Source organism: Halichoerus grypus, chromosome 8 (genome assembly GCF_964656455.1).
Source record: "Halichoerus grypus chromosome 8, mHalGry1.hap1.1, whole genome shotgun sequence".
In the NCBI taxonomy this organism is placed as follows: domain Eukaryota; kingdom Metazoa; phylum Chordata; class Mammalia; order Carnivora; family Phocidae; genus Halichoerus; species Halichoerus grypus.
The window spans coordinates 68,440,406-68,467,035 of record NC_135719.1 but is presented as its reverse complement, the minus strand read 5'-3'; the positions used below and the strand labels follow the sequence as shown (position 1 = coordinate 68,467,035).

The following is a 26,630-nucleotide window of genomic DNA, read 5'->3' as shown; positions in this document are numbered from 1 at the left end:
TCCTATTGTGGAAACCTTTATTGTTTACGTTAGTGGGTCCTCAATATATCAAAAGTTCAGTCCTACTGTCCAGCACTTAAGGAAGAAAGGTCTAACGTCACTGTATGGGGATTGAAGTAGGTGCCAAAGGAAAAGCAGTTCCCACCACCTCCAAGGAGCAGGAGCTGCTGCTCTTCAGGAAGGAGGATACTGGTATGATTGTGTAACATTAATGGCCATGGCACATATGTTGTGTCAATCTGATACTCAGAGCTCAATCCTGTAGTCAAATCAATTACAGTCACTCCAGGAACTGAGGAAGAATGAATCCAGACCCCTCCAACAAGCAGAAGCTTCCCATTGAGCACATGAGCTGTGTGTGAGTACCTTGGAGTAATGGGAGGCTGGATGACTATTGATTCCCAGAGGAATCCACAAGAGATTGATTTTAGAAAGAGTACAGAGCTCAGTGGCTCCTCAGAAGCACCCAGACCTCCAGCAATAAGGACTCCCCCTTGCCAGCTGCAGGCACTGTGTGAATGCCGACCTTCAGGTACTTCCCCCTCCACTGGGATACTGACCCAAGCCATTGTCCCCACATGTAGGAAATGCCAGTCACTTAGTACAGGTTCTGCCACACTTCGACCCCCATACACAAACAAGTATTTCTGATTCTCATAGGACACTTCTGTTGTTGAATGCCGCCAACATGACAACGGGGAATCTTCTGGGCCGGCCTTTGTTATTGTCACATTTAGGTCCTCAGTGCTATTATCCTTACTCTTAGAGACACGAAGTTGGAGAATCCCCAAGGCTGGAGTTATTGGGGACAGTCTCCCTCCCAGAACCAAAACCTCGGTATCTGAAAGTCTTGTCATGGTGTGATAAAGGCGTCCATCCCACTGGGTTCCAGTCCCACAACTGTATATTTGGGTGCCTTTCCATTCAAAGTCACAATATCTTGAGAGCAAGTGAAACTTACTCACTCGGCAATGCCGTCCCTCTTGCTCTCCAAATCCTCCTGCACTAAGAATAATGCTTGGGCTCAAAAGAACAGAGGCGTGCCCATATCTCTTAAGGTTTGGGCCCTTGCTGTCATTAGTGACTACACTGGCAGGGAAGACGCCTGATGGAGAAGCAGGATCTATTCGAGGAAACGCCTCTGAGGGTGGAAACACCAGAGTTTGGGAAAGAGTGTCTCCTCTAGAAGCGGCCAGAATGAAATAGTGGGCGCACTTCAAATGCCACTCCTCAAACTCATCAAAAGGTTCAAGATTCTCCATGCGCTGGCATTCTTCTGAGGGGAGAAAGCAGCGATAGAATTCATTCATGTCCACAGCACAGCAGGCAGTCCAGCCAGCCTGAAGGAAGCGGTGCTGCTGGGCCTCCACGTCGGGAAAGCAGTCTAGGCCATGCAGGGGAGAATTGAGCTGCCGAAAATGCTGCTGCATGACCTGGCCAAAGGCGTCATGCGGCCTCATCTGCTCGTAGATCACGAAAAGGGCATCAGGAAAACGCTGGGCTGCCCAGGCGATGAGGGCCGCGGCATCACTCGGCTCAAGGTAGGTCAGCACGGCCTCAGCTAGGAGCAGAGTGGGCGCGGCCGCGTTAAGGCCGGCGGCGGCCAGGGCCTGGTCCAATCGCGGGAGCTGCCGCAGGTCCAGGCCTAGGAGGCGGTAGTCCACACTCTCAAAGCACAACGCTGACGCAGGGTCCCTACTCTGGAAAGGCCCGGTTAACGCGCTCAGCTCCGGCGTATCTTGAATCCTCTCCGCTTTGCGCCGGACGACGTCCAGAAAATCTACTTCCCAGACTGCGGCACCGGCCAGCCAGCCCGCAGTTTTCAAGCGAAAATACAGCGAATCTGACCCCGCTCCCAGCGACACGATCTGGGCGCGAGGAGCGCCGGGGGCCGCGCACGTCCGTTCCAGAAAGGCACGCACGCAATGCCCCACGGCGCGTGCGCGGACGTAGTAGCCGCGGTGGATGAGCGGCGCGCGGCGCGCGGTCCCCGGAACGAGCAACGCGGTAAAGGGGTCGTGCACGTACCCGTGCGCGGCCAGGGAACTCTTGCTGAGGGCGCTGCTGTCGTTGGTGCTCTGTACTGCCCCCGCCCGACGCTCGCGGCTCCGCGGGCCCATGGCCGAGGTGAGGGCGAGGAGCGGCGGTCCGTCACGGGGGTGAGCCCTCTTTCGTTCTGCAGTACCCACCTCGGGGATTTCTGTACGGAAAAAGCACCCCTCTTCCGTGACTCCCCTTCCGCGTGTGTGAGCATCACTTCCGCAAAGAGGGCACCTCACCAATCAGAATTGAGGAGGGTGTAGCTTGTGCTAAAGTTCGACTGTGATTGACTTTTTTTGGATTTTCTGGGACTGCGTTTTCGCCGAAGACTGACCCCCTACGGCTTATTGTGGGCACGTGGACTGTGTCAGGGAAGCTCCGGTTGTCCCTTTTCTACAAGCCTTTCCGTCTGAAGGGAGAATTTCGCTAAGTCCTCATAGTTGACTCAGCTGTTAACAGAAATCTTTAAGGGGTGAGTGTGTGGGGACTGACAACCAGACCTCCTTGGACTGCAGGGTCAGCATTGAGTAATCCGGTGGGGCAAAGTAGGGTTAGAACCACTGACCTTGGTTTGTGGGCAAGGAGAAGAAGGGGTCGTTTCTCAGATGCTAACTACTAGTACTTACTCATTTATTTAATGCTTTCATAGTTTAAAAAGAGATCCCATTTAAATCTGAAAACAAGTCATTGAGGCCAGGTGCAAAATGAAACTTTTACAGAGGTTGTGATTCACCCAATAAATGTTTCCCCACAGATATATACTATCAGTTCCCTTGTATTGCGGGCTCTGTGCAAAGCTGACAATAAGTAAAACACTCAGCCTCTGTTTCTCGGTTATAAAATGACATTCCCCTCCACTTCGAAAAGTCTGTGATTCTAGGGTAGTGTTGAATATATCCACGGAAGAGGGAAGTCACAGAAGAGAGGTGATTATTCCCTCTGATACGGTTTGAGTCTTGTCGGGGGTTTAAAATAACCATTAAGTTTCTGAGTTGGGTGTTTGGAAGTCATCACCCGTAGGAAACTGCTTCCAGAGATATTTAGGAGATTTATCATTTATGGATTGGAATTTGGTGACTAACTGCAGGGGCTGAGGTGGAGAAGGAAATCAGGATGACTGTAAGTATGGTTACTTTGAAGCAGTCTAGCAGAATGATTAAGAGCAGGAGTTTAGGAGTCTAGCCCATTTGGATTTGGATACTGGAACTCAGAGGTTTGAGTCAGGATAAAGGTTTGATAACTGAAAAGTGTCTTTAGATTTGGTGTTGAAGAGCTCTTAATGACTTCACAGAGAGCAATTTCTGTGGAGCACAAGGGCAGAATTCATGTTTCGGTGAATGGGAGAAAGTAAATGGAGGCAGCCAGTCTAAATTATGCCTTCAAGGAGCTTAGCTTAAAATGAAAGGAGAGACAGGGCAGTAAAGAGGAATATGGGATACAAGAAAGGTTTTTGTTTGTTTGCTTTTAGGTGGAAGCAAATAATGTACATGCATATTGGTTGCCTGAGGGAAATTAGCCAATGGAGAGAGAGGTTGAAGGAACAGAAAATTGAGATGATTACCTGGTGGAGTAAAGACTTGAAATAGCTAGGAGAGAATGGGATCTAGGGCACAAATTAGTGTTGAGGACAGAAGAATGAATCCTTTTTCTCTGACTTACGAGAGAAGAAAGTATACAGATAAAGGTAAGTTTAGGTGTAAGTGAGGGCAGAGAGAAATAAAATTCTTGCCCGATGGCTTCTGTTATCTCTGTTAACACTGGCAGCTGGGTTGTCAGTTCAGTGTGAGGTGATTGGGTCTAGTGGCGTGTTGAGGTGTTTGGAATTGCCTTTGATGGGAATGGCCTGGGATCTTCATGTCTAAAATGAGAGGAGTAAGTGCTGCTTTCTGAGATGTCTCAGAGTTGATTGAGGGCCAAGGAAGAAGAAAAACAAAAAGAACTGTAGGACTTTTAAAAATATATATAGTGCTGTAGAAGTGAATATTTAATGACAAGTAAAATTTAGGTGATATGTTAGAAATACTACTTTTTTTGATAAAGAACAGATTAAGAAAACTGATTCAGGAAAAAAGAGAATGGAGCAAAATTTGTGATTTGGGTACCATAGGATTGTTTTCTGATTATTATTTTTTAATCTGTTTATTCTTAGGTAAAATGAGGATAATAATATCTCATGGGTTGTTGTGAGGATTAAGTAGAATAACCATCTAAGAAACTTAGCACAGTGCCTGGATCATGATAAGTGCTTAATAAAAAAAGAGTAACACATGTCTTTATTATTCTGAGTTCCCTTTTCTTTTTGGGGCATGAAAAAAATTCTCTGGGAGACAGGAGACTTGGTTCTGGCCCTGCTCTAACTTGATGAAATACAGTACAAATGTAGAAAGATCTTATCTCAATGTGTTGCCTTTCTGCTCCTCACTCCCACCATAGCTTCTTCCCACCCACACCAAACTTAGCCCAGGAAGGTAGAATTTGGCACGGCATGGTATTGTTGATGGTAGTATCTTAGGCATGGATCAGTGAAACAACAGTTTTTTAAATGTGTAAAAATAGTGCTTTTTGGTGGATCTCAAATTTCCAGAGGTTAATATTGTAGCCAGTGGGTCAGTAAATTTACTCACAACTAGTTAAAGGTCAGTCTGGAGGGTGGTTTGAATGTAGCACAAAATAAGATCAGGACCCTAGAGTGGGATTGAAAATATATTTAAAAAGCTAGCCACTTGTCAGATTTATTATCAGCCTGCTATGAAAAATGTCCTTTTAGGCTGTCATTCTATTGTCTAAACATAAAAGTTCTTCCTCTCACAATTCATAATAATAAAATTGTTTTGGAGTTTTTTTTTAAGATTTTATTTAATTGTTTGAGAGAGAGGGAGCACAAGCAGGGGTGGTAGGAAGAGGGAGAGGTAGAAGCAGACTCCCCACTGAGCAGGGACCCCGATGCAGGGCTCTATCCCAGGACCCTGGGATCATGACTGGAGCTTAAGGCAGACACTTAACTGACTGAGCCACTTGGGCACCCCTGTTTTGCGAATTTTTAAAATTATTTAATTATTTTATAAATAATTAATTATTTATATTAAATTATTAAGTAAATTATATAAATTTATTGATTATTTAACATTTTAATTTATTAAACTTATTTCAGAAAGCAATCAAGTATTACATGCTTGTTGTAAAATCTTCAAATTGCAGAAAACTATGTAAGGTAAGTAAAAGTAAAATTCTCTCCCCTGACCTTTGCCACTTCCAACCCCTAATTATAAATAAATAAAATATGCTTTGTTCATAAATGCCGTCTTTCTAAGCAATATATTTTGTTACTTTTTGGAAGTAACACTATATCATAGAAGTCTTTCCCTACAGTCATAGATATTCAGTTGGATTGAGATATAATTAATTTAGCCAGTAGCCTACTGATGGACATTTAGGTTGTTTCCAATTTTTTGCTATTATATGTTATAAGAAGTGTATTTGTGCATATCCTATAAGATTAGGATAAATTCTTAGAAGTAGAATTATTTGGTCAGAAAATAAATGGTGTTTTGTGTTGTGTGTGTGTATGTGTGTTAGATATTGCCAAATTGCTTTCCAAAAAGACCATCCCAAGTTCTGTTTCCACCAGAACTTTTACTCATACCTTCACTAATATTGGATATTTTTCTTTTGAGATCCACAATTTTTTCTGGATAATTTTATGTCTTCCACATGAACTTTAAAAATCAATTTCTAAGAAATAACTTTGGGAATATTTTGATTAACACATACTTTAAAAATCAATTTATGGCAAATTGATTTTACCTATGGGAGATGAGGTGTGTTTTTCCATCTTAATGCTGTCTTCTGTATATTTTGGTAGGAGTGTAAGCATATTAGTTAAACAGCCTATCTTTTTCATTACTATTTATGAAGCACTTACTATAGCATTCTATTGAAATGCCACTTTTATTTCATACTGTGTTGGCCTTTCTGTGGATTTCTGTGGCTCTGTGGTCCTGTACAAACTTGTTTTTTTAAAGATTTTATTTATTTATTGAGAGAGAGAAAGCTCACACAAATGCACAAGCAGGGGAGAGGGGCAGAGGGGGAAGGGGAGAGAGAATCTCCAGCAGACTCCACGCTGAGCCCACAGCCCTATGTAGGGCTTGATGCCACAACCCTGAGATCATGACCAGAGCTGAAACCAAGAGTTGCACTCTTAACTGACTGAGCCACTCAGGCGCCCCCAAACTGTTTTCTTTTTTGCCCATTTTAATATTGTGAAAACTTATTTACCCCCTCTCTATCAATTTATTGATTTGTAATGTGGCAAAAGTATTTATTTTGCAGTTATTGCAAGAATTAAAATAATAGTAAAACCACTTGCTACTTATCTGGTCTGCTCTGAATGAAAACTGCTCTTCTTGGGCGCCTGGGTGGCTCAGTTGGTTAAGCGACTGCCTTCGGCTCGGGTCATGATCCTGGAGTCCCGGGATCGAGTCCTGCATTGGGCTCCCTGCTCAGCAGGGAGTCTGCTTCTCCCTCTGACCCTCCCCCGTCTTATGCTCTCTCTCTCTCTCTCTCTCTCTCATTCTCTCTCTCAAATAAATAAATAAAATCTTTAAAAAAAATTGCTCTTCTTATCAACATCATCATTAATATGTGAGAACCCAGAGGTTCAGGGTGGCTATTCTGAAAAATCACTAAATTTCATTTGGAATTTTATCTTATTTATAAGCCACCTTCAGAGGTGAAGGGAAATTAGGATTTATTTATCACCTACAATGTGCTAGGCACTGTCCTAGGTGTTAGGGAGGTAGAATTAGCCATAGTCCTTGTTCTTCTGAAGTTTATGGCTGGTGAGGAAGAAAGACAAGTAAATCAGTGATTGAGATGGGGCGCCTAGGTGGCTCAGTTGGTTGAGCATCAGGCTCTTGATCTCAGCTCAGGTCTTGATCTCAGGGTCTTGATTTAAGCCCCATGTTGAGCTCCATGCTGAGCATGGAACGTACTTAAAAAACAACAATAACAACAACGAAAAACCAGTCCGTGATTGAGAAACAGTGTGACAAAGTGCTAATTTAAAGGTAGTCACTAAATTATATGGGAGCATAGCAGAGGGGAATTTAAATTACTTTATTAATCCTCAGAGCTACTGTGCATTTGTATCCCATTTTTACAAATAAGGAAACTGAAACCATTAGTTTAGTAACTATGCCATACAGCTACTAAATGACAGAACTGGTATAACGATTAATGTGGGTCCATCTGACTCCACTGCCTCCGCCCTTCCTTTACATTTTTTAAACAGCTCAAAAATGTCAACTTTTACCCAAAATAGGCTTTATAAATTTCTTCTTTCAGAAGTAGTTTTATAGGGGCGCCTAGGTGGCTCAGTTGGTTAAGCATCTGCCTTCAGCTTGGTTCATGATTCCAGGGTCCTGGGATCAAACCCTGCATTAAGCCCCGCATGGGGCTCATGCTCAGCAGGAAGTCTGCTTCTCCCTCTCCCTCTGCCCCTCCCCTGGCCCCTGTTTGTGTGCACGCTCTCTCTCAACTAAATAAAATCTAAAAAAAAAAAAAAAAAAGTTTTATAGAAAGGTCTAACAGGTAAGGAATACACCTTACTAAATTTCAGATTTTCATTCACTTCTTACCAGTTTGAGGCCTTTTCTTATTTCTAGGTTAGATTGCTAATTTGCTTAAATAGCATTGAAGGGGCTTTTGTCTTTTGAGGAATAAAGTGGCAGAATTCTGTTTCTTTGTTTTTATGTCAACTGCTGAAAATGTTCACATTTGTTTAAATAGGGGAAGCTGAGCCCAGAGCTACATATACAGGTTATCTTATCAAACAAAATGTATGGACATAAAGCAATCTGAAGGAAATTCAAGACCACAGAATTTACTGACTGAAGCACATTATACTGTTCATAACAAGAATAAGAGTATTTGGAGAAAGACCTTTTTATTCTGCGAAATCATGATGGAAGCAGAAGGACACCAACAGCCACGGAAGACAGCCTTTTACTCAGAATTACCTAAAGTGGTGAGAATTCAACCACAGAATTCTGGAGTGGTTGCTTATTATAAGGATGCCTGTGTTTGTTTTTTCCACAAAGAAAAGTAAATTTTATAGGTAGAATTTGTAAATTTTATAAACTTTAAAAGTTATATAGCTACATCTAGTAGGCAGTTTGCCTAGTGCAGATTACAAACATCAGGTACCTGGTAGGATGCTGTGAATCTGGTGGATACTTGAGAAGTTTTTACTGATTGTATTCTCTTGTTTTAGGAACTTCATGCCCACCTGAATGGATCCATTAGTTCTAATACCATGAAGAAATTGATAGCCAAGAAGCCAGGTCTTAAAATCCACCATCAGATGACTATGATTGACAAGGGAAAGAAAAGAACTTTAGAAGAGTGAGTTTGGGGAGGTTATGGACATACTTCTCTTTATCTCTATTACTGTTTCGAGATTGTAAATAGTCTATAAGAATCCAGATTTTAGTAGTTAAAGGAATTGGGTAGCCATCTGGTATAGAGAGTATAACTTGACAGCATTTTTTTCCAGCTGTTTAGACCACTGACAGTATTTTTAGTGACTTATGTTGTTTGTAAAGTTACACTGTATTAGAATATTCTTTAGACGTGAAAATGTAGGCGTATTGATTTTTCTCCCTGTTTGCTGCTATCAACAGGGGGTAGGGGGTATGGTAAAGGGAAACTAGTATTTCCCACTTAAGAGTAACATTCTGTTTTCAGTCATTTATCCTTCCAGATCAGTGTAATTTTAAAAAACGTATTCTGTAGTTCTTTGTAATATATAATTAGTATTAGCCTAAAATATATTCATTCGATTTAGTGGGTTTGTCTCGAGTGACAAGTTTTTGATGACTAGAGTATGTTAAAACTTTTCCTGTTGCAGATGTTTCCAGATGTTTCAAATTATTCATCAACTTACTACTAGCCCTGAAGATATTCTAATGGTGAGAAATGAAAAATTTTTAGAGTGGTTTAAAAATTATTAAGTAATTTATGCCCTTCTGGTATTGAACATGAATTTTTGCTTTCGTCAAGAGTCAAATGAAAAATATTTTCTGCTTTTTTATGGCAACTCTTTTCAAAACCAATGTAAGACATTTGCCAAGGGCTAATATCAAAGACTACATTCAGGGGCGCCTGGGTGGCTCAGATGGTTAAGCATCTGCCTTCAGCTCAGGTCATGATCCCAGGGTCCTGGGATCGAGCCCCGCATCGGGCTCCTGGCTCAGCGGGGAGCCTGCTTCTCCCTCTCTGTCTGCCTCTGTTCATGCTCTCTCTTTCTTTCTGTATCTCTGTGTCTCAAATGAATAAATAAAATTAAAAAAAAAAAAGACTACATTCATTATAAAAGATCTGAGAAGAGAAGCAAGATCAACATATTCTGTTACATAGAGGATAAAATCTTGTCCTGTTTTCCATATATAACATATTATATGAAATATTTCACCATAGATGAGCATTTCTTTGATAAGGCTTTATCTGTATTGCTTGAGATACTTTTAACTGCCTGGGTGGACAGTATAGAGAATGAAGTTCAAGAAGTACTTAGAGATTGAATGATTAATCCCTAGTCCTTCCCTCTGGGAATGAAGGACTAGAGGACACCACTGTGTTCTCTTATCTGTAGCTCTGTGATACTAGACTCTGATATGGAAGACTGGCTTCTGTATCATTGACTAGGGTGGCATTTTAAAATGTACTCTTTGTAAATGGAGGAAAACAGAATCCTTATTAGTGTTCTTAATGATTAGAAAAAAATGCAGAGTAAGAGGTATAACCTGTGTTTCTGGAAAAATAACTTCTGACTGGTCAAGAAAGAATTTTCCTTCTTGGCTGAAGCTGATCCTCATGAAAATTAATCACCTTTTGGTGAGAGAGTTAACTTTAAAAGTCTAGTTCAACAAAAGTTGCTCAAGTGCCCACAATGTTCTAGCACTCTGCTAAAGACTGGGAAATAAGATAGATGGACATGGTCTCTGCCCCCTGAGGAACTTATAGTTGGGTTAGACAGACAGACCCATAAGCAGATAAATCCAACATATGGAGGTTCCTCAAAAAGTTGAAAATAGAGCTATCATACGACCCAGCAATTGCACTACTGGGTATTTACCCCAAAGATACAAATGTAGTGATCCGAAGGGGTACATGCACCGCAATGTCCACAATAGCCAAACTATGGAAAGAGACAAGATGTCCATCAACAGATGAATAGATAAAGAAGATGTGGTATATATATACAATGGAATATTATGCAGCCATCAAAAAAACAAAAAACAAAATGAAATCTTGCCATTTGCAATGACTTGGATGGCTGGAGGGTATTATGCTAAGCAAAATAAGTCAATCAGAGAAAGACATGTATCATATGATCTCACTGATATGAGGAATTCTTAACCTCAGGAAACAAACTGAGGGTTGCTGGAGTGGTGGGGGATAGGAAGGATGGGGTGGCTGGATGATAGACATTGGGGAGGGTATGTGCTATGGTGAGGGCTGTGAATTGTGTAAGACTGATGAATCACAGACCTGTACCTCTGAAACAAATAATACATTATATGTTAAAAAAAAAAAAAAAGATAGTAGAAAGGAAAAAATGAAGGGGGGAAATCGGAGGGGGAGAAGAACCATGAGAGACTATGGACTCTGAGAAACACCCCCTTTTAGAGGGGAGGGGGTGGGGGGATGGATCAGCCTGGTGATGGGTATTAAAGAGGGCACGTATTGAATGGAGCACTGGGTGTTATACACAAACAATGAATCATGGAACACTACATCAAAAAAAAAAAAATAGGAAAAAAAAATCCAACATAATGAGGTAAGCTGTGTGTTAGAGATACGTACAGGGACTTATAGGAACCTAAAGGAGGCTTGTCTAATTAGCCACTCAACAGATACCATTGAATGCTGCTAGGAATGTCTCACTTTCTGTTGTTGATTGTCACCGAGCAAAACTGATGAAATCTTGGATTCTGACAGCTTATCTAGGGCTACAATAATGCCATGCTCATTATTTTATTCCTTTCAAAGTTGGTAAAAAGCTTTATTAAAATGAAGTAAGGGGGCGCCTGGGTGGCTCAGTCAGTTAAATGTCTGCCATTGGCTCAGGTCATGATCCCAGGGTCCTGTGATCGAGTTCTGCATCAGGCTCCCTGCTTCTCCCTCTCCTTCTGCCCCTCTGCCTGCTTGTGCTTTCTTTCTCTCTCTTGCTCTCTCTCAAATAAATAAAATTTTAAAAATAAAATAAAATGATGTAAGGAAGGGCCCCTGCTTGGGTGCTTGGCTCAGGTCAATATTTCAGGGTCATGAGATGGAGCCCTGCCTTAGGCTCAGTGGGGGAGTCCGCTTGGGGATTCACTTCCTCTGCCCCTCCCCCAACTCTTGCTTGCATGCGCTCTCTCATATAAATAAATCTTTAAAAAATATAAAATAAAATGAGGTAAGGAATTAAGATTTTGTGATTTGACTTAGTGGTACTAGAATGAGCAACTTTAGGTGGTTCAGAAGGATGACAGAGTAAAGTTAGTAACATTTACATATAATAAATGAACCCTGTGTGGGAGTAAGCCAAGAAATTCTTTGTTCATAAATGTGGGACCAAGAGTTTATGGATCATTTAACAGTCTGGTCAAGATGATCTGGATGTAATCTCAAAGAGAAAGGATTGAAATATGCTTGAAGTAATATTAACTATTACATGTGCCAGACACTACATTCAAGACTACTCTCTGAGGTGGGTATCTTTATTGTTCCCTTTTTGCAGATGAAAAAAACCCCTGAGCCTTAAATTGATTACATGTAACTTGTTCAAGGTCACTCACAGAGTAAGTGGCAGAATTGACTATCTTTGTCTGGTTCCAGAGCCCATGTTCTTTCTCATTCAGGAGATGCAGTCTTACTGTCCTTTGAGTAAGCAGAAACTTAACTAATTGTGATGTACTCTATCTGAAGAAGGAACTCAAGTAAGAGTTTGCCTCAGTACCAGTTGCTGCATGGAGCAGAAAGGGCTGAATCTGGCAGACACAGATGTGGACCCCAAGGAAGTATTATTGGACATGGGTAGGGATGATTCCACAGGCCTCACCATGGCCTAGAGAAATCGTCCCATTGCTCTCATTCCATACTTGCCAACAGCCTTCTGTGGTTCTATTTGGTTTCACTGGCAGCTCAAGAAACCGAGAAAGAGGGTGCCTTGGATAGTAGCTCTGGTCTCCTCCGTCACGGAGGACTGCCAGTTCATGCCCGAACTTCACCCTCCCTGTCAAGGCTGCATCACAGATAGGCTTCTGCATTGGCCGCATGGGAGCTGGGGTGGGGGGAGTTGGCTTCTTTGTGTCTGCTCTGGAGCCGATGACAAGATGCAGTTCCTCAGCCTGCACAGATGAGGCCCACACTCTGGTGGTAGCATGGGCAGCAAAATGGGAGTTTGGGGGGCACCAGTGCCATGGGGTCCAGTGCCTATGGTGATGGTACAGAAGCTGCAGGGTCATGCTCAGTGGTGTAGGAAGCAGTGGTGTCTTGCTTGGTCCAAGAGTGTCACATGATTTTGAACGCTTTTGTGTTGTCCTGAGCTGTGTAGTCTCTGAGGCTGATTCTGCAGATCTCCTGGTGAATCTGAGCTTAGTATATTTATATTCTAATATTCCAATAAATTCCTTTTTGGCTTTAGTTAAGCGAGCGTGGCATAGGCACACACACACGCGCACGCACACACACACACACCCAACCAGATGAAGCCCAGACCTTGGATTACAGTGAGTCCACTAAAGTAGTGCCGCCTTGTTAGGCACTGTCTACACAATCCGCCAGCCCTTGTTCCTTTGCCAGGACACTGCACTAGCCTGTTCATGTGCATATAGTCAAAACTGGTTAAGATTAGGGTACCAACTACAAAGACTAGCTAGGGCTGGTTGTCACAGCATTTCCAACCTGGTCCTTTTTTCTTCTAGATTTAGTATTTTTTTAGGATTGATCGCAGAGAAGGAAAATAATGCCTTCATCATTTTGATATCATTTACCCTGGTCATTTAGTCATTTTTGGGTTGTTGAAATTTGTGCTAAATTGGATACCATTTTACTCATATTTATCACCCATTTTCTTTGTCAAAGAGAGATTTTTCTTAGTACTCCTGGAGAAAATTTCACCCTGCCTGAAGAAACTTTTGCAAAATACAACTTATTCATAAATAACTTGAATAAGAACCGTAAGCCATGACTTTGAACGGTACATCAGTAATGCCTAATTGTTTTAGCCACTTATTTCCATATGTACCTTCCTAGTACTACACACTCATAAGTAGTTTTAGTTCTGCCTCTTTTTCTGTTTTATCAGCTACTGTTATGAACACTAGGAAATGGAGAAATGGCTAAAAGGAGAGAAGAGAAAAAGTGTGTGTGATGTGCAGATTTGGATTTAATGTGAGAATGAGGGTTGTGATGGGAACTCTTGGAAGTGTTACAGTCTTATCACAGTCTCCAGCAGGGGTATGACAAAGCAGGTCATCTTAACCACATGAGAGACTTGGAATATTTTTTGCAAATCAAATTTAATTTGTGAAATAAAGCTGTAGCATTGGGCATTTTCATTGGGACCCTTACACTAACATTATCAATATTGTGTCCATTGCCTTAACTATCAGGTCACAAAAGATGTCATTAAAGAATTTGCAGATGATGGTGTCAAGTACCTGGAACTAAGGAGCACACCTAGAAGAGAAAATGCTACAGGTAGAGGTTAATTACTTCTCAGCAAATATACTTTTTTCCTCTGTGCTTTGATGATTCATGTGTTTATAAGTTGAGAATATGAAGCATTTGCTTTAACACTGTTGTAGAGTCAACAGTCCAAATCTTCTGATGTACATTAATGATGTACATTTTTTTTTTTTTAAGATTTTATTTATTCATTTGACAGAGAGAGACACAGCGAGAGAGGGAACACAAGCAGGGGGAGTGGGAGAGGGAGAAGCAGGCCTCCCGCAGAGCAGGGAGCCCGATGTGGGGCTCGATCCCAGGACCCTGGGATCATGACCTGAGCCGAAGGCAGACGCTTAATGACTGAGCCACCCAGGCACCCCAGTGATGTACATTATTAATGAGTGAGTTGTTAAGTTAAAAAATCAGGTCAAGGATTATCTGTTTAAGGGAAATTAAAAGGCCTACAAAAATTTTGCTTGTTCTTGTTTTTTTCTCACTCTGAGGAAAGAATGTTTGCTCCTTATAGTTACATTGTCTTAAACAGAGGCTACTTCTTGCTCCTTGCATTGAGGCACTTGTGAGACAGTGCCACTGAGTAGATGCTGAATCATGTTTTATGACAATCACAGAAATGAAGGTTTTTCAGTCCCTTCTCAGAGACTGATAGTGTCTTAAGCCAGGAGCAAGGGGTGAGGTGGTAAAACCTCTCTGGATGGAGATGAGTGGATCTGGATGTGGTCTGGAGAAATTTCCTGGAACCCTCTTTTCATAAGGGCAGTGTGGAGAGATGTTATGCAGTGTCCTTGGGTCCCTCTTAGTCCCTTGTCTGTGACCTGAAAAGGCTCTGCCAGTTCATCTTGCACCCTGACATGTGCAGTCCAGTTATTCAGGGGATAAACTTTTTAAAACTACATAAAGTAAGTGTTGAAATGGGACAAGCAGAAGATTCTTATCTCGCATTTTTAAATTGTAGGATCAGTTCCAGATTATGCTGGTGAGGATAGTGAAAGGGAAGGAGAGAAGAAACCTGCCACTTACTGGAACTAGTTCGCTCTTTGAATGGAGATTCCAAGAGGGATGCTAACCTGATATGCAACAAGAGGGGAATGGTTAAATAAGGGTTAATGGAATGTGAGGCAACCATTAAAAATATTTGCGAAGATACTATAAAGATTTGGGGATAACACTCGGAATACAGGACTGTATTAAACAACTGAACAGGATACATATATACATAGTAGCCTCTCATCTATTCAAAAAACATTTATACTTAGAAAAACAAAGAGTGGTTATCTCTGAGTGGTGGGATTATAGGTTACACACTTTTTTCTTTTATAATTTTCTGTGTTACTTGAGATTTTCTGCCAAAAGAAAGCATTTTATGATTGGGTACGACAGTATTTTAGAGGGGGTTGTTCTGGAGAGTGCTCTCAGAGCCCCCAGAAGACGACTTGTACACCCAAAATTGGAAGAACTGCTCTAGTACCCTGGACAGGAAACACTGAGCCTGGCCAGGATTGAAGAGGCAGGAACCCAAGAGGGGATTTTTTTTTTCTGGACCAGCAGGAAAACATTGCTAATAGAGAAAAATGGTTTGTTTTTGTTTCTGTTTTTTTTTTTTTTTAAGGATAGGCCTTAGAAAAGGCTGTTCTTGTTTTGTTAGAACAGGCATTTTAGATTTTTATAGCAATTTGTGAGAATAGTTGTTTTTTTTGTTTTGTTTTATTTTGTTTTTAACTAGGCTCCCCACTGAACACAGGGCTTGAAATCATGACCCTGAGATCAAGAGTTGCATGCTCTACCAGCTGAGCCAGCCAGGCGCCCTGTGAGAGTAGTTTTATGTCTGTTGGATCTAAGAATACTTTTTAAATGGGCTTATATTTTGTATGTGTTTTTTTCCATTTCTGCTTTCTCATACTTCATTTTTAAAAATTTATTAAAGTACAGTTAGCATTTATGAAAATGTACCCATAGGGCTATGTTTTAACTCATCTTTAATCATGCCCTTGTCACAGCATAAAGTAAAAATGTAATTGTTCATAGAGGGATGCTAATGTTAAAGGATGAAATAGTTGATGATGTCTTGACAAATATTTTCTTTATGTCCTTTCCAGGAATGACTAAAAAGGCTTATGTGGAATCTGTACTTGAGGGCATAAAACAGTCCAAACAAGAAAACATAGACATTGATGTTAGGTAAGAAGCATTGTACCTTAGTGGTCACCATTTAAAAAAAAACTAGAATGTGAAAATGTTATTATTTTGATCATGAGTGTAATAGATTTTTATAAATCAAACAATAACTGATTTTTATCTTAGAAAAATGGAGTCAAGAAATCTATTGCTTAAAAGTTGAGAATGCAGTTCTGAATTTGTTCATGTGGCAATAAAATTCTGAGTACTGTTGCTCTAGAGAAGTATGGCTTCCCATTGCTCTTCAGCCAAAATCCAGACTTCTTATTGTGGCCTGCAGGGTCCCATGTGATCTGGTTGCCTCTCTTCAACAGCCTTATGTGGGCTACTTGTCATTGTTACACACTGGTTTGCTCTCTGTTCCTCAAATAGGCCAAGACTGTCCCACCTCAGTATCTATGTACTTCCTGTTGCTTTTGCCTAGAACACGCTTCCCACCATATCCTTGCATGGTTGGCTTTTCATTATTGAGTTCTCATTTTGGCTGTCACTTCCTCAGAGGGCCTTCCTTGACCACCTTATCTAAAGTGCCCCCCCAAATCCTCTAGTAATCCTTTTTATTTCCTTTATTGCACTCTTCTTAACAAGATCAGAAATTATCTTGTTTGGGCGCCTGGGTAGCTCAGTCGTTTAGCATCTGCCTTTGGCTCAGGTCATGGTCCCCGGGGTCCTGGGATCGAGCCCCACATCAGGCTCCCTGCTCGGCGGGAAGCCTGCTCCCTCTCCCATTCCCCCTGCTTGTGTTCCCTCTCTCACTGTGTCTCTCTCTGTCAAATAAATAAAATCTTAAAAAAAAAATTATCTTGTTTTATTTGTACATACATACCCACTAGAGTGTAAATTCATGAGGCCAGGAACCTTGTCTTTTGCCACTACCCTTCCAGTACTTAGAACAGAGGCGACACATAATCAGGGCTCAATAAGTCCTTGAAGGAAGAAAGCTACCTGTATAGTTTCTGGCTATAAAATCTCTCCAAATTAAGCTTAGCTAGACTAATACCCACACCCCTCCCAAAAAGAAGCAGGCAAAAGACAAGAAGAGAATTAAGAAATGAAGACCTACAAATGACCAATAAGTGTATAGGGAACTATTTAATCTCACTAATCAGATAATTTTTAAAAAAAATTTATTTGAGAGAGAGAAAGTGTGCAGAGGGTGGGGGAGGATCAGAGGGAGAGAGAGAATCTCAAGCAGACTCCCCGCTGAGCGTGGAGCCTGACATGGGGCTCAGTCTCACAACCTTGAGATCATGACCTGAGCCGAAATCAAGAGTTGGACGCTCAACCGACTGAGCCACCCAGGCACCCCAATCAGATAAATTTAAAATATTACAATGCCATTTCAATAGCTCCCCCCAAAACAAGGTAATAACCAGTTTGTGAACTTACACACTGCTAGTAAGCATATGTAATAAATAAAACCTCTTTAAAAAGCAGTATGTATTAAGATGTACAAAAATGTTTCTTTTTGACGCAGTACTCCACTTCTAGAAATGTATCCTAAGGAAATAAATTGATTTTTGTGTAAGATTCTTTATTGTAGTGTTACTTATTTATGTTTATTTTAAAGATTTTATTTATTTGAGAAAGAGTGAGAATTGAGAGAGAGAGCATCAGCAAAGAGGAAGGACAGAGGGAGAAGCAGACTCCCTGCTGAGCAGGGAGCCCAACTCTGGGCCAATCCCAGGACCCCGGATCATGACCCGACCCAAGGCATATGCTTAACTGACTGAGCCACCCAGGCGTACCTATAGTGTTATTTATAACAAAAAGTGGAAAACATCCTAAAACATTTAGCAGAGGACAGTTACATTATGTTATGTTCATATGATTTATATTGTTTTCTAACATTATTTAATGACAGGAGAAATCATTAAGTTAAAAAAAAAGTGCATTTATATATAGTTGATCCAAATTTTGTAAATAAATAAATGCTGGAGGAATGTAAAAAAATAGATAAATTAAAAAATGCTGGAGGAAAATTATACAATATTAACAGGGGTTCTCTGGGTATTAGATGCCTTGTAGAATTCCAGCTAACATGAAGAATGAATTTGTATCAGCTATTGGATATGTGTTAGAATTAGAATATTACCAGTTTTTTAACACTTAATGAAATAATGGATCTAAGCCTCCTGATGAAAGAACACACCATCACTTACGAAATACTCTTGCTAAAAAATTGAATTTGATCAAGCCTCCAGACTAGTTCCAATTTTCAGTTTATTGGAGATATAAGAGACAGGAGAAACAGGTTAAGGACACAGGAATGCACTCGGCAAAATGCACATTGTAGGAAATTTCATAGAACAAAGGACGTGGTTTCTTTAAGTTCAAGAAATAAATTCAAGAAAAGTGGTGGGGGTTTATGGAGAAGGGGGAAGGTGGGGCCTGGAGGGAGCGCCTCTGGATTAAAAGAGACTTGGGATGCATTGACCAACACAGTGCGTGGACTTTAGTTGAATTCTGAATCAAACAAACTAAAAAACAAATGCAAGAATAAAAAAAACATGAAACGTTTAAGAATTTGAACACTAGATGTTTGGTGCTGTTTAGGAATTTATGGTCTCATGCCCTCTGGCAAAGTAAGCTGTCCTGTCAGTCAGGCTGTACTTCTACTAAGTAAATTTTACATGTAGCCTGCTGTACCTCTCTGACCATACTCAGAGTTGTCTTTTTCATCTGCACTGTATTTGTTTTCAACTGTGTTTTTTTTATATTAAAGGTATTTGATAGCAATCGACAGAAGAGGTGGCCCTTCAGTAGCCAAGGAGACCGTTAAACTTGCTGAAGAGTTCTTCCTCTCTACTGACAATACAGTTCTTGGCCTTGACCTCAGTGGAGACCCTACTGTAAGCTGTTTTTCCTAAATACATTTTATTTCTGAAAAGTAGAATCAATTTGTGGGGTAAGGATTAGCTTGGGGCATCCTGCATTCTCCAGAGGTCTACCAGACACTCTGTGTGGATGAAAACCTATTCTTAAATAAAATCTTTAACAAAAAAAAAGGGGGCAGGGGGTGGCACCTGGGTGGCTCAGTCAGTTAAGCATCTGCCTTCAGCTCAGGTCAGGATCCCAGCCCAACATGGGGCTCCCTGCTCATCGGGGAGTCTGCTTCTCCCTCTTCCCCCTGCTCGTTCTCTCAAATAAAATCTTTAAAAAAAAAAAAGACCTATTCTGCCCTGGATGACCAGAATGTCTATAGTAGCTATTCTCAACCAGGGTTCTGTGAAAGAATTAAGCCCTCTAAAAAAGAAAAAAGAATAAGATTTGAATGAGAGGAGAGAAATTAATTCATTACATACAATGCATGTCTAATAATTAATTAATACTTAAGTATGGGTAGGCCTTAATTATCTCATAGAACCCCCAATGAGAAAGACTGGCCTAGGGCTTCTTGAATGTCAGATTCAAGCACAGTGTCTCACTCGTGTCACTATTGACGTTTTGGGCCAAATAATTCTTTGTCCTGGGAGGATGCCCTGTGTATTGCAGGATGTTTAGTAGCATCCCTGTCATCTCTACCTGCTAGATACCAGTAGCACCCTCCTAGTTGTGACAACCAAAAATGTTTCCAGATACTGGCAAGTGTCCCCAGCGTGGGAGGAGGTGGGGGGGGGCGTGGTAGTGCAGAATTGGCCCTGGTTGAAAACCACTGGATTTGGAGAGTCTCAGGAAACTGGTCCTTATAGCTTTGTTTAAACCTGGACTATTGTGTTCTTATTTCATTCATCCATTTGGTAGAAGCTTTCTTTACTGTAATCATACAGGTTCCTGAATCAGGTGACTTTTCCTTAGCACTAGATACCTAGATTTCCTTACAGAACTAAAATTTGTTGACCTCTATATCTAGCATGGCTGATTGACATCAGGTTCACTCATATGTGACTTAACATTCTTGAGGGCAGGGATTGGGTCTTTGCCAGCTTTATATTCCCTCAAGTGTCTAGCACATTGTAGGTGCTTTATAAATGAAATTTTCAAATGAGTCAATCTGCCATTTTTTTCCTTGCCATTATTTTAGTCCTTTGTTTATTGACACAAAGTACCTAATTCTTCAGTTTGCCCAGAATTCTCATTCATCTTCATTTTAACTTTTATCAAGGTAGGACAGGCAAAAGACTTCCTGGAACCTCTTTTAGAAGCTAAAAAAGCAGGCCTGAAGTTGGCATTGCATCTTTCAGAGGTAAATAATAATGTAAAATTAGGCTGGAGAAGATAAATTACAGTGAAAATAATAATCATTTGTAAATGGCTAAAAGTAAACCTGGAGGTAAAAAAAAAGTAGAAGAGGAGGAATGTAGAAATGTTTTTAAATGTAAATTATAATGCTAAAGGTATGACTTGCTTTAGTCCCTTGTTACTGGTTTTATGTTTTTGTCATTCCTGAGGGTGGCTGTTGACTCACGCTACTGCTGTGTTGTTAAAACAGCTATTGACATCTTACTAGAGAAAATGGCTAAGTTTTCATCATCAGTCTTGTCATTGGAAGCTGACACTGAGAAAAGCACCAGTTCATCTCACTTGTCCTCATAGGGTAAGGGACCTGAATATATCACATGCACTGGCGAGAAAGGAAGTAGCTCATCATTATTTTATGAGGCTCATCAGAAGATCGGGTGCCCCTCGTTGGGCCCCAGCTCCTTGGCAACATGAGCACAATGACAGATAATGTACAGATAATGGCTGGAGAATAGTCACTTTCTTAAGCACATCCCTGTGAGGCAAACAAGGGAGTCAACTACACTTTCCCCCATTTTACAGATGGATTTACTTTCTATGTCAGTACTTCTATTTGTTTTCTTTTTTTTGACATACAAAAAGCTGCACGTGATTAATGTACACAGCTCGATAAGTCTGGAGTTTATTGTCTCAAGTGCAGGAAATAATACTTAGGCTACTTACCTCACACGGTTATTTATGAATATTAGATGCAGTAATGTATAAAGGTTGAATAGCATCATGATTTAAAGATTAAGGAAAAAATTGGAGCTTCTTGTCAGTGCTGATGTTTTTCATGTCTGTAAGCAAAGAGTCAGTAATCTGGTGGCAGAACTTAAAATCTAGGATCTGTGTTTCCACACTCTGATCAAAAAGATCTTTCACTCGTAGGACATCCTCTTGCTAACCTGATGTCTGATTAAAGCTATTGGTCAATTAAATGGAACAGCCAGCATGTGTTACTGTGACCAGTTATCTGTGGTCTTTGTGCACAGCATTAGAACCGTCTCTTTACCTTAGTCTCTGTTGCTTTTCTTTTTCTTTTTTTCTTTTCTTTTGTCTATTTGTTTCTTTAAGATTTTTTTTAAATTTTCTTTATTCTGTTGCTTTTTTTGTTGGATGCATTGGACATAAAACATTTCATTTCAGCATGTTATGGTCATTTGTCTTGTAGGCTATCTAGTAGATAAAGAGTACAGCTAGACCTTTTCATGGTAGTTGTGGTATGTATGTAGCTGGCCGTGTCAAAATAAAACATGAATGGGGCACCTGGGTGGCTCAGTCAGTTAAATGTCCAACTCTTGATTTCCACTCAGGTCATGATCTCAGGGTTGTGAGATCGAGCCCCACGTGGGTTCTGCATGGAGTCTGCTTGACTTTCTCGCCTTCTCCCTCTGTCCCTCCCTCCCACTTGCACTCATTCTCTCTCTCCCTCTCTCTCAAATAAATAAATAAAATCCTTAAAAAAATAACAAAACAGGAGCACACTGCACAGAGAATCTGGGCCCTGAAGTCAGATAGAGCTCCATGACCTTAGACAACTTTAAAAAAAAATACTTTGTATTTTAACTACAAAAGTTAGGTATATCTGAAGAAATTCCAAGTGTAGAGAAGTGTAATGTAGAAGGAAAAAAATAAAAAATGAAAGGTCCCTTTCTCGTTTCAGTTCTGCTCCCGAGTTGATCCTGTTACTTTTTCTGAACTTTAATTTCTTCATCTTAGTACTTTGTAAGATTCTTGTGAGGTTTAAAGGAGAATTTATGTGAAAAGGCACAAAGCAGGTCTAAAAGTGTTTATTATTATTACCCTTGCTAACTATAATTAGTATTATCATTGAAACGAATCTAGAAGAATATTGGGAAATGAATGGGAAAATAAAGGCAAAGAAGAGAGCTGGGAAGGTATAGGTGGTTCAGCTTTCCAGAATGTCTGCATTATCTTCTCTGAGGGACAAAGTAGCTGGCTACAGAAAAAGGTACCTTTAAGAACCACTGAAAGAGGTTATTGATGCCCTCTCCCCCCCCCCTTTTTTTTTTGAGATTCCAAACCAAAAAAAAGAAACACAAGTACTTCTGGATCTGCTTCCTGACAGAATTGGGCATGGGACATTTCTCAACTCCTCTGAGGGAGGATCCCTGGATCTGGTAGACTTTGTGAGGCAACACCAGATACCACTGGGTAAGGTTTAGGGCTTCACGTCCTCCAGACAAGACTCTATACATTTGTCCTCAGCCACCAGGTTGCAACCCATATGTGGAGAAGTACTGTTCTAAATATGTAAGTGTCATTTAGAAATTAAAAGTTGCTTGGTACATGTGCCTCTTGAGCCTTATTTAAGTAACAAAGTTTTAGCTTCCATTAGAATATAAGCTCCATGAAAGCAGAGCCCTTGTCTGTCTTGTTCACTGCGACATTCCCCAGTTCTTGGAACTCAATAATTATTATATTGAAGGAATAAGAGTCATCTAGTATTTCAAAATGACTTTAACCAAATTAATATGTGTTATGAAAATGTGTGACATTTATTCAAAAATTAAGAATTATGGAAGATTCCAAGACATATTTTTATGTGTGTTGACTGTTACACACTTGTTTGTCTACATGTGTATCCCTGGAGCTGCTTTTATTTAACAACAAATATTTATGAAGTGCCTATTCTCTTTCAGTCACTGTCAAATTGCTGGGAAGAGAGCAGTAAACAAAACAGGCAAAGGTTTCTTTCTCAAGGAACTTATATTCTAGCATAGGTAAGAGACAGTAAACGGTTACACAAGAAAATGTCAGTGTTAAGTTCTTTGAAGAAAATTAAACAGTTAGATATATTAGTGATGAGATAACCACTTTCAATTGGATGGTCGGGGAAGGCCTTCTCTGGAGGGAAAAAAGCAGTTGGCTGAAAACCATTTTACTGAATGATCAATTTGCTAAATTTATAATTTTATCAATTTTTAACACGTGTGTGGGTGTGTTTTTTAATTACTTACAGAGTTTTCAGCAATTCATAATGAGATTTTTTTTTTCTTTTTACTAAGGACATTTTTAAACATCCCCAGAAGTTGAGAAAATGGAAACCACCTGCATAGTTATCTTAGTGTGGTGGCTCAGCTCTGCACCCAGCAGTGTGAGGGGGCAGGCTGCCATCCCTTGGACTGAGTGGCCCTATGTTGAGGCTGCCTTATCATACTGAGCTGACACCATCAACCAAGTCAGTGAAGTATTTCTGCTCTGGCTGGGGAGCTCAGTATAGTGTGTCAAGGCAGGAATTTGTTAATAACAGAAGTCATTCTTAAGATGGACTTACTTGCAGCAGACAGGGAATAGATGGTTGTCTGAGTAAAGGAGTTTAGGGGTTTTCTTTAAGTCCATTTCTGCTCTTGGCTTTTTTATAATACTGTAGCCCTCAAGCAGTGCTGCTATTTTGTTTTAGCCTCCACTGTAAGACCGGGAAGAAGTGCAGCAACCCTTCAAAAATTCCTTCATGATTCTTCCCTGCTTTCACCATGGTGACTGGCTTATAACATTCCCCTTTCCTCTCCATTTTGGATAAAAGAAAGGGGGAAGCACATAGCTGTGAAGGGGATATTAATTCTCTGCCTGGTACAGTTGCTGCCAAAAGTTGCAGCACAAAAATTCCTCATGTATCTACTTGGTGAACACTGATGAATGAGTCTACTAATCTGCTTTTAATAAGAGACTTTTTCCTCCTTTCATCTAGAACTCTGTTTGACCTCAAACATCAAAAGTCAGACAGTTCCATCTTATGACCAGCATCATTTCGGATTCTGGTACAGCATCGCCCATCCATCTGTGATCTGTGTAAGGTGTTTTGTATGAAGTATTTTGCTCCTTTTTCATTTCATTGTTGCATTAGGTCAGACATTCACTACTAGCTGACTGCCTTTCGTGCCTCAGGGTGCTGCCCAGGTAGAGGAGTGAGAGAGGATCAGGGCATGAGAGGCTACAGAGGGCCAGGGTGACTCAGGTTTGGCTCTATGGGTAAAGGTCCTAGGCAGTGCCCAGAGGAACATAAAAAAATACTGATGCCCAAGTACCCATCCCTTGCGATTCTGTTTTATTTGATCTGGGGTGAGTCCTGTACACAGATACGTTTTAAAAGCTTCCTAGTGATATTTATATGCAGCCATGGTTGAGAGCCATTGCCCTGGTGTTTTTGTTTTAAAAAGGATAAACAGACCTATTTAGTTATAGCTATGTATGGATGCGTTTATAGACCTGTTTAGACTCTTAAAAGAAGCATGGTAAACAGGAAAATAGACTAAACGTAAGTTACTGTTTTTTTAAAAAATCATTTCCTTGTTCATTTTAAAACTGGTTTTTTTGGTTTTTTTTTTTTTTTGGCAGACTGATGATAAGGGTGTTTTTGCAACACATCTTTCTCAAGAGTACCAACTGGCAGCTGAAACATTTAATTTGAACGAGTCTCAGGTGTGGGATCTGTCTTATGAATCCATCGACTACATCTTTGCTTCTGACAGAACCAGGTCTGAACTGAGGAGGAAGTGGAATCATCTGAAACACAAAGTGTTACATTTTTAAGCTGCACTGAGGTGAACTACTTTTGAGTATGTGTTGCAACCAAGATCTTCCTGCCATATCACACTTAGTAAACTGTCCATCCCTCCCTCTGAAGCACAGCAGCCAGGTACCAGGGGCTCCATCACCAGCACCTTATTCAGGGCCGGTGCCCAGTAAATGTTTTAAACTGACTGGCAGGCTCTGAGGTCTTACAGCGTTTACCTCCATGCTGCTTACTGGAAGGGACTTGAAAGTGGCTGCTAACTAAACTCCGCATTCCACCAGAGATTTGACTTAACAGTCCCTCTCCATTAGTGATCATAAAACTTCAGGAAAATCAAAGGAGTTTCTAATCGGGAAAAGTTTTGGAATAACTAAGTCTAAAGATGAGAAGAGGGAAAACAAATTGCCACCAAACCTTTAAGCCTTGTAACTTGTGACAGCAGCGCTCTGTATTTTGTTTTGCTTGTTTTACTCAAACTCCCTTAAGTATTCCCCAAAACTTGACTCCAGGCTATACTGCATACCATGGATTTTTGTGAATACCCAGTAGTCAGGGTTAATCTACTTTGGAAGACCCTAGTGACAGACAAAACTAGCTTCTGAGATCTGGCTTTGCCCCTCTCATGATTAATCCCCCTGGAATCAAGGTGGTGGGTTTTTTTTAAATGTTCCTACCTTACCCTTCTGTTATTTTGACCATAATGGAGCTATACCAACCAGACACTTCTTGAGGTCTAAGGTACTTTAGGCTTCTATTTCCTGCCTTTAATCTGACTTCCAGTTGTTCCAAAGTTTTGTTTCTGAAAGAGCACTGTGGTGGATGTAGGAGTAATTTAAGCTCCTAACTAAAATATATCCATATAACATGTTACTTTAAGCACCATGGTATCAGAGAATACATACCATTTTATATGTCTAAACTTTGATATGCATCTCACTGGATAGTTGAGTATATAGGAGTAAAGTTTTCATTTTAGATTTTGAATTGAATGATGGAAGAATTGATTGCTCCTATCTCAGCTTCCCTTTCCTACCTGGTCACCATAAAAATAGTTCTCTACAGAGTTGATAAGACTCAGCCTCCATATTCTGATTATAGTAAAAGAGAAATGGCAGCAACACAGAGAAAATATATGTTATTAAGTTCTGTAGCACTGGCCATAGCCAAGCAATAAAAGGAAGAATGTGGGGCACCTGGCTGGCTCAGTCAGTGGAACGTGCAACTCTTGATCTCAGGGTCGTGAGTTTGAGCCCCACACTGGGGGTAGAGTTTACTTTAAAAAAAAAAAAGGTAGGGCACCTGAATGGTTCATTTAGTTAAGTGTTTGACTCTTGGTTTTGGCTCAGGTTATGAGCTCAGGGTCCTGGGATCGAGCCCCACTTGGAGGGCTGCATCTGGGTCCGCACTTAGCAGGGAGTCTGCTTCAGATTCTCTCCTTCTCCCTCTGCCCCTCTTCCCTGTTCCCACATGTGCACTTTCTCTCTCTAAAACAAATCTTGAAAAGAAATGATAGTGTGGGGAAAATGAAAAGTAGTAACAGCATTAGGAAACAACTGATGGGGATATGATTGTCCAGCTCCTCCTAATACATCCTTCCTTTGCTATACAGGTCACTCAGTCTGTCCCCACAGAGGTCTTATGAGTATTAAAATGGTAGGGTGCACAGATCCTCTTGCTCCACCTACAGTGGCCTTGGTTTCTCTTAGAATGTTTGAAGACTATTTCTTGCTTCTTCCATCCTCCGCAATGGCAGACTGGGTAGCAGAAAATGGCTTGTTAAGCTAGTTTGAGAAGAAATGGGCTTTCCCAAGTAAGAGAGTTTGCCTTTGCCCTATTCATTATGTACATTCTCTTCATCTGGAGGATGGTGGGGGGAGAGGAGGCTGGTCTTGGGTCTTTTAAAGTAAGACTTACT

The 26,630-nt window shown here is 40.7% G+C and overlaps 2 protein-coding genes across 8 annotated transcripts; one reads left to right on the top strand and one right to left on the bottom strand.

Annotated features, from left to right (window-relative positions):
* Window positions 1-2,120, bottom strand: LCMT2 (leucine carboxyl methyltransferase 2). Its single transcript, XM_036120055.2, has one exon. The coding sequence runs from the start codon at window positions 2,118-2,120 to the stop codon at window positions 63-65; it is 2,058 nt and encodes a 685-aa protein (XP_035975948.1). The 3' UTR covers window positions 1-62.
* Window positions 2,008-25,907, top strand: MAPDA (N6-Methyl-AMP deaminase). 7 transcript variants are annotated; one of them, XM_078079455.1, is made up of 12 exons: window positions 2,008-2,127; window positions 5,192-5,251; window positions 7,831-8,068; window positions 8,315-8,445; window positions 8,951-9,011; window positions 13,704-13,791; window positions 15,876-15,957; window positions 18,680-18,806; window positions 20,060-20,140; window positions 22,215-22,353; window positions 23,891-23,991; window positions 24,538-25,907. In XM_078079455.1, the coding sequence occupies exons 3-12, from the start codon at window positions 7,883-7,885 to the stop codon at window positions 24,730-24,732; spliced, it is 1,191 nt and encodes a 396-aa protein (XP_077935581.1). In that variant the 5' UTR covers window positions 2,008-2,127; window positions 5,192-5,251; window positions 7,831-7,882; the 3' UTR covers window positions 24,733-25,907. The 7 variants fall into 7 exon arrangements, with proteins under 7 accessions (XP_077935581.1, XP_035975960.1, XP_077935582.1 ...); XM_036120065.2 differs by having other exon boundaries at window positions 2,029-2,159; XM_036120064.2 differs by lacking the exon at window positions 2,008-2,127 and adding an exon at window positions 2,241-2,512.
* Window positions 25,908-26,630: the final 723 nt, after the last annotated feature.